Raw genomic sequence first — 8,894 nt, 5'->3', positions numbered from 1 at the left:
AAGTAATAAGTCAGATAATAAGATAAATCTTAAGAAGAAGCCTACAGAAAAAGTAGTAATAATTTAGAAAAATATTATTTATAAGTTTTTATTATCTCTAGATTTAACTTTCTACTAATATAAAAAATAATAAAAAAAATTCTTAAGAATTTAAATAAGAACATTTTAATCCTATAATAATATCTTAAGCTTATATCTAATAAAGAGTAAAAAATCTAATTATAAAGTCTAAATTTTCTTCCTTATTAGAAAGAATTATGAAATTGCTAGCTCTCTAAGTAAAAAAAGTAATATTATAATTTTAATATTAAGTAGATTCTTTTAGTTATGTATATTAAAATAAAAGATTTTAATAAAAAATATATTAACAAAGATAGCTAGAATGATATTTATTATTACATGTATTTTATGTATTAAATCCTATAAAGGAATTTTAATTATATAGATAAGCTTTTTAGATTTTATCTTATAGATTTTAATAAGATTAAATACTATCTTTAGACTATTATAAAATATATTTAATATAAGTTTATACTATCCTAGTAATATAAATTTTTAAGTAGCTATGTATTATTATATAGAGAAATTTATAAAAGAAAAAGTTATTTTATTAAATCTACTCCTTATAAGTTAAAGAAGTAGTTTAAAAAAGATTTTATATAAAATCTTATTTTAGACAACCTTGCTTTTAATCTCTCTAATCTAAATATTATTTTTATTAATAGTATAAACTTTTCTTTAGGGCTTAGTATAAATACTAGCTCTAATAATAACAAAATTAATTTACTTTTTATAGATATTAAAGAAATTATAGCTTTAATTAATATTATTTTGACTAATTCTTAGAAAAAAATAATCTAATCTTATACTTAAAAGAAGTATCTAGTAAAATAATTTAAAGAGTTTAATCATAATAACTTATATTAGCATTTAATATTCACTTAGATAGCTCTATATTGTGTAGAACTAAATAATAGAGATAAAATCTAAATTTTATTATCTTTTAAAATTAAAAATAATAATATTAATCAATTAAATAATAAATCTACTAGATTAGACCTAAGTAAAGTTATATAGTATGATATAATAATAAATACTTTAATTTTTAAACTTATAAATCTAAATTCTAAAAAGAATTATAGTAAAATTATTTATATCTTTAATTCTTTTAATTATCTAAAGTTTGAGGATATAGTCATAAAATAAAAAGACTATAGAAAGGAAGATATTTTTTTAAATTATCTTCTTAATATTTTAAAGTAATCTTTTGCTAATTATTAAAAGGAGTTTATATAATTAAATAATTCTAGTTTTTAGTCTCTTAATTTTAATAAAGTATATAGAGCCCTTTATTTTATAGTAGTTGAGAAGAATAATAATATTTTTATTTAGACTTATTATAAATATATATATTTTAATCTAAATTTAGAGATTTAGTAAATGCTTAGTATAATTTATTTAATTAAGATAATAGAAAAGATTTATTCTAATAGGTTTTTATTATTCTATAGTAGGTTCTTTAATAATGTTATAAAACTTAAGAAGATTTTTTAAGTAATAATCTTTATATTAGAGATAAGCTTTATATTTGTTAAAAAAGGGTTTTAAAACTTTTTTTTAGTTCTCTTTTATAATAATTTTATAAATTTTAAAATCCTTTTCTAAGTGATTCCCTCTAATTTCTTATTAGCTATTATATTGATTGAAAGTTCAGCAAATTGTGTAAGAATCTCTAAAAAAAATAAACTTGGGTGAATATGGTCTTAAGTTAATTTATTGATTATTTTTTCTTATTATTTCTTCTATTATTCTTACCTAGTGGATTAGTAAGATAGATATTATTATGAAGTATCTCTAGGTATATATATTGTATAGAAATCTTAAAGCTATTAAGATTAGGACTTTTAAAAATATAAAGCTTATTAAGGATTTATTGACTTCTTTTTATAAATTTTTTAATAATTTATTTTCTTGATTAAATCATGTTATTATAATAAGTTATGATATATTCTAAAGCTATTATGATCCTTCAGTTTATAAGAAATAGAAAAACCAGAAGAAAGTATATTATAAGAAGAAAAGTGATTTATTTATTGCAAGGCTATAGCCAGGCAATCTCAATAGGCTTTTTTATTATATTATTCTTGATAAGACTCACATATTGTACAATACTGATAGTGGCTTATCTATAGCTATCTAATAGCTTAAAACTGGTTTTTATCTTTTCTTATTAGCTATTATTTTCTATAATGATATCCTAGACTTCTAGGGCTACATATTTCTTATTATACCTAAATAATCTAATATAATTTAGAAAGATATATAAACTTTATAGAGCCTTAATATTATAAATATTACTAATCCTTTCTTATTACCTAAGAAGCATCCAGTGAGTTTTTTAAGATTTATAATATATACACTTAAGAAATATATTTTTATAGATAATATTATTATCTAGATTATAAGTATTTATCTAAAAGATATTTTAAAGTATTTGAATATTAGATAAATCTTTTCTTTATCTATCTAAATTAGATTTAATTATTTAATTATTAGCTTTTATATTCCTTTATCCTAGACATATATAATTTATATTAAGTTTTTATATAATAAGAAGGTAATATATAATTAGGTAGTTATTCTTTATTATAAAAACTTAATAATGAAAAAGAATAGTAAAGTTATAGTAAATATAGTAAAATATTAAATATTAATACTACTAATTTTCTAGCTTAGTATAGAGTTTGCTAAGAAGCTTCTTATAATAAGAATATTTAAGAATATTCTATATTTATTTTATCTTAAAACTGTATATTAGAACCTTACTTAGATAGTTTATTCTAAAAAACTCTCTATATCTTCTTCAAAATGGTTTCAGAGAACTTGTTGTCTAAAAAAAGTCATTTAATTATTAGTTAATATACTTAAAACTCTTTTATAAGGCTTTCTAAAAATAAGGGTTATACTGCCTATTATTATACATAATTTCCTTATTTATTAGGAGAAATAAATTATTTGATGTTTCTTTCTAGCCATTTAAATATATATTGTAGTTGTCTTGAAAGAGTATAGTATTAATATAAGAATATTCTATTTTAAACTTGATTAGTTATAGTGCCAGGTATTAATTATAGAATTTATTATTATAGATAAATACTCTATTTTAGTTATGTCCTTAGCTATTAATATCTTAGGATTAAACTTGCACTCTTAATATAGTATTATATACTTTTTTAATTTATCTCTTATTAAATTTATTATAAATCAAGCTATTAAGCGCCTTTAATATTTTAATCAGAATTATATGATTATTGCCTATATTTACTTAATAATTAATAATTAGAATAATATTTAGCAGTCTAAATCTAACAAGAAAATAGTTATAAATATATTCTATAACTTAAATCTAGTAATATTTAAACTTATAATTAAAAGTTCTAATAAAATTTCTATTAGTAATCTTATTATATAAAATAACACTTTTTACCAGCTAAGATCTAATAAAACTCCTTTATTTTCTAATAATACTAATAATAAAGATATTATTACTATTATTTAGAAATTATTTATTAAGGAGATAAATATAATAAATATCTCTAAAACTTGAACTATACTTTAATATTTTCTATTTTTTATTTATATTACTTAATTTATTGCTTAATTTATTACTTAGTTTAACTAAAATAGATATTTTTTAATATATTATAACTTTCTCTAGATAAAAAGTAATAATTTCTATATTTTTAATAAATATTTTTATAAAAAATATCAAGAAATAAGATTTATATATTTAGAACTTTTTTTCTAATTATCCTATTATTAATATATACTCTTATATCTAGTAATAAATTTAACAACTATAAGCTTCTAATTATAAGATATTATAGTATCTATAAGAGAATTTATATAATTATTAAAATAAATAGTAAAGATTATCTATATATAATTAAGTAGTTAACTTATTATAATAGTTATATATAATTGTCTAATTAATATTAAGCTATTTATAGCTAAGTGGAATGATCTAGTTATATTTCTAACTAGCTTAATATCTTTTTATCAATTTTTTCCTTTATAACCCTATGTATTCTAGCATTATGTTAGATTATCTAGAGATTAATCTTCTTCCTTATAAGGAATAAATCATTAATCTATATAAAGATAGCTACTTTATAAAATTAATATTAAAATTTCTTACAAGTCATTATAAGATCTCTATTAAGAATTGCACTCTTTATTACTAATTATAAAAATAAAGTATTTATTATTTAAAATATATATATAAAGATTCTCTTTACTTATATATTTAGATTGCTATTTTATTTTTCTAAGCATATTTAATAAATAAGAAAATAATTATTATATTAAAGAATAAAGACTTTTAAGTAAATTAATAAGTAATATAGTAAATTTATCTTAGAATAAGTATACATTATTTATTTAATGTATATATATATATATAGAGATAGATAATAAACTATATCTTATTATATAAACTAAACTTAATAGTAGAAATATTAATAGATTTAGCTATAAAATATTATATATATATTTTTACTCTAAGATATATATTATCTCTAAATATTATTTCTTTAAGCTCTTTAATATCTTATAATTAATTTAGTATACAGAGATTATTTATTTTCTTTTATTAGAAAGATTAATCCTATTAATGTTTAGAGAAAATAAAATAATCTATAATAAATTTATTAAATATTTGTTATACTAGATCTAAACTATATTTAATTAATTAATAGTTATAATAAATTATAATTATAAGATATTAAGATCTATACTATAATTAATGCTTATTTATATTATATTATTTAGATATATATTAGTATCAGTAATTATATAGTTATTAGTATTTTTTACTAATTCTTTAATATAATTAAAGATATAGGTATTTAACCTATAAAGATTAAATTAGATTAGAAGATAAAGACTTTACTTTTTATAAATATATATTTTATCTTATAAAAGTAATAAGACTATAATCTTTCTTTTAATAACTATTATTAATTTAGGATAAGTATATTAAATTAACATATTAAAAGTTGGTAGAGATAGCTATTAAAAGGTCTTTTATTTTTATAGTAAATAAGTAATTAGATTTTTAGATTATATAATAGCACTAATACTTATTTAAAATAGGAATTTTTTGCTGAAATTTAGGAATAAGGCTTATATATTAAAAGTTAGATTATAGACTATATTATGCTTTTTACTATTTATATTTCTATACTTAGATAGGAAGTTTATTATTTTATTTAAAAGTAGAATATTTATAAAATATATTTATAGAAAGATTAAGAATATCTATTAATAGAAAAGCCTTATATAATATATTATTATTATTTATATGCTATAAATGATTTTAGAATAATACTAAATCTAGACCTCTTAAAGGAGTTATAGTAGAGAATAAATAATTAAAATATAATAATTTTTAAAGATTATTTAACATAAGCTAATCTTAATTATAGATATTAATAAATATTTACTAACTAAGATTATTAATCTTTATAATTTAATATTATAAAGTAATAAATACTCTTTAAATATATTATAAAAAGATTATCTATTAGATAGTAGTTATATATATTATTAAGTATACGTTGTGCCGGTTAGCGGGGCGCAGCTTTCGGCCCCCGACCAACCAGCGGGCGGAACGGAAAATGTGATTGCCCGATCCAGTATTTTGCGGGGCCGTGGCAGTAACAGGATTACCAATTTCAGTCTAGTTGCCTCTCTCGCCGCTTTAACGGGAGGCGCCCCACAGCAGGAGGCCTATATAAACTACAAGTGCGTCCTCGAAGGATGACCGTCACTTCCACGTCCGCTTTTTCCTTCGACCGGTGCAGCAATCTGGCAACGCCCTTGCCCTTGTGTTTGCCTGGTGAGACATGAGCGATCGCCGATCTCAGACCACTCCTCCCCCCCTTTCTTTTTCCAACAGATCCACTTTGTGCCTGAAGCGCCAGCCGTTTCTGACACGATGGAATGATTTGATTACCTGCTGTTCAGGTGAAGATGGATTACGGACTTGGAAAGTACTATCACGACGGCATTATCCATGATATCTCACTGAAAGTTATCTCCAGAGCCAGGTTCTTGTGACTGTCGATTCCAATCTTGAGACTTGGTCATGCTTTTTTCCTTCCTTTTTCCGGCTTCATTAGGCGGAACATTTTGCCCGCAGCTGCTGCATTAGCTGAAGTTGATAGAATGATGGAGCCTGTTGATCTGGACTCGACTATTACGGTAGCGTGACTCCCCAATCCGAGTCGTGTCAAACCTGGTTCCCTTTCGATGCGTCGTCACGCTGTCCACCCGTGTGATAGCACATGGTCCACTGTTACAATTGACGCTCATGCGGAGTAGAGGCCAATGGCAAAAATACCGCATGGTCTATTTCCAAGGTCAGTAACAACCCAATTGAGAAAATTTTCGCGATTCTATGCGTTATTGGCCTGCCTGGCTCTCTATCTCCAAGGCGACGGCTTGATTCATGCGTCACAGTGGGTGATTTGAAGGATAGTCCATCCACAAATGGGGCCAATATTGCCTCGATTGTGGAACAAAAAGGGCTCTGCTGGAAAGTGGATCAAACCTTCGTGGACCATAGAGAAATACGAGGATATTCAGCCACTCTGACTCTCACAGTCTATGGATCTCCAATGGGACGACTAGATATCATGTCCGGCAACAGCTGAAAGCTGAATCATAGATAATCCATGCCTAGATGCGGATAGCACTGCCTCAATCGTGGGATACATGTCACGCCGAGCACGGAGATGGACGGTGTTGGGCGTGCTGCGGAGCAAGGTCTCATTTTTGAGCTGCGGTGTGCATTCGTTGATTGGAGGGCAATCGACTATTGATGACGACGACTCCATTCACAGTGCTACGGTCTCATTTTGACGGAGTACGACAAATAAAGCGGCAAGGGCGGTTCGTCGAAATCGAGAAGAATTCGCAATGATCATTGCCAAGCCAACCGTTGCGCCGCCAGATGGATATATAAACGGTCACAGCACGCAGTCTGAAGCACAAAATCGATCAAGAAGCTGATCTGTTCTGCTACAAACCCCTTATGAAATACAACCATGGCTGTCACTTTGAAAAATATCAAATTCTACAATCCCCATTCTCTCCCTACACGGCCTTCAAAACGCACGTCTCCCAATCACAATCACACTTCAATCCCTCGTCCTACATCAAAGAGCACTGATCCTACTCCGAACCATTCAACAGTCCCCTTCTCTCCGTTCTCACAACCAGCATTACCTCACCCCTTACCTCCCCGACCACCAGCAATCTTTCCCCCCAGTCATCACACAGCATCTGCGACTCCCTATGTACCCTCTAGCATATCGCATACACCTGATCCTCACCCAGTGTACAAGAATGATTTCGATCAAGCGTTGGATGAGTTCTTGTGTGCTAAAAATGGCGAGAAAGAGGATGGGAATTCCTCCAGTCTTCTTCCTACACAAGGTAAATCTTACAGTCAGGAGGATGAAATGTTCTTAACTTACGTGAGATAGATCATGGAAATGGGAATCATTCTCATACCGCTTTGCCTGATCCAGAGATCTTGGCCCAAACTACAGCCAGCTTGCAATCATCCAGCTGGTCTCTGCCAAAACCCGTGGAATCGCCAGCAGAAGCGAAGCCTACGCATCCAAAGCCACGTGATGAGTCGCAGCCACGGGAACAGCCCAACGATCTCACTTGCACAATCTCTATAGAGACATCGCCAACATTCTGTATCTCTGAACCGCATACATCGGCGCCTCACGAACCCAACCATGATTTGATGCATACGACTATACAAGCCTCCGCACGGGATTCATTCGTACCCAATCACGAACACTCGGAGACTTCTGGAACAAGTTCAGTCCTAATTCATAGCCCCGAATTTGGCGGAGCCACCTTAGGAAATGAAAGTATGGACTCTTAGGAAAGCTCTGGAGAATCAGAGTGTGCTAGTTCGTGCCCATTAGGAGATTTTACAAAATGAAAGAGAAGTCTATCAGCATACTTGTCTTGTCCGCCCACTCTTGTAGTTGTCATCCCAGATCTATCTTGTTCTGCTTTATTGTGCAAAACGTCTAGTCGGCAGAAGCCCAGCCGTTCGTAGTACTTAGAACAGATGGTCGAAGACCCTCACAATTCGGAATCAGCTCCTTCTGACGACGAGAACGACGTAGACTACGTCGATCACTCCGAGACGGAAACCGCCAGCGAAAGCTTGCACCCATCTAAGCGTCGTCGTAGAAGTGCAAGCGATGCTTCATCAGCTTCTTGAGGAGAACTTAAAAAATCATCCTTGGAGTCCCTGCTCGCGGATCAAACTGATTCACTACCAGAAAATTTGAGTCCAGAAAGTGAATCAATTCCTATCTAGGGTTTTCTCTGATTACGAACTAAGAGAACCGAGGTCGTCTACTCTCTGGAGTTCTCACAGACACATCTTTCCTCATTATTCATAGGCGAGCAGATGGAATCTCCTCGATCACATCCATGGATAGTCTATTCCAGGACGAAGACCCCATATTCGCCTGAGGAAGATGCATTTATTATTGACTTGAAGGCCTAAAAGCTGAGTTAGGATGAGATTGAAGATCAATTTGCAGAATAATTCTTATATTGGAAAAAGTCATCGCTACAGGTGCGTTATTGTAATAAACTGAAGCACTTGACGAAAGAAGGGAGAAAAAGATGAGTTAAGAGCTATAAGCAGCCATAGTTCCACCTAAATCTAGAAATATTATGATATGATCAATTAGACTAGAAGCATCAAATCAATACTTCTATCTGTATCTCTGTCTGACAAAAGAACGCCTTGGTTTCTAGGAGTTTTTTAATAAGATAAAGCTCATTCTGCT

At 28.0% G+C, this 8,894-nt stretch overlaps 1 protein-coding gene across 1 annotated transcript, besides 1 other annotated feature; it reads left to right on the top strand.

The window, feature by feature from the left end:
- Nucleotides 1–5,616: part of a repeat region (Identified by RepeatMasker using a combination of RepBase library and repeat library created with RepeatScout) that runs on past the window's edge.
- A 1,493-nt stretch (nucleotides 5,617–7,109) lies between these two features.
- Nucleotides 7,110–7,966, top strand: UA08_05012 (hypothetical protein; the record flags this gene model as incomplete). Its single annotated transcript, XM_020267557.1, has 2 exons — nucleotides 7,110–7,500; nucleotides 7,551–7,966. 2 exons carry the CDS (start codon nucleotides 7,110–7,112, stop codon nucleotides 7,964–7,966), a joined length of 807 nt encoding a protein of 268 aa, XP_020119676.1.
- Nucleotides 7,967–8,894: the final 928 nt, after the last annotated feature.

The sequence above is a fragment of the Talaromyces atroroseus genome (assembly GCF_001907595.1).
Source record: "Talaromyces atroroseus strain IBT 11181 chromosome Unknown scaffold_6, whole genome shotgun sequence".
Lineage (NCBI taxonomy): Eukaryota > Fungi > Ascomycota > Eurotiomycetes > Eurotiales > Trichocomaceae > Talaromyces > Talaromyces atroroseus.
This window is presented reverse-complemented; position numbering and strand designations above follow the sequence as displayed.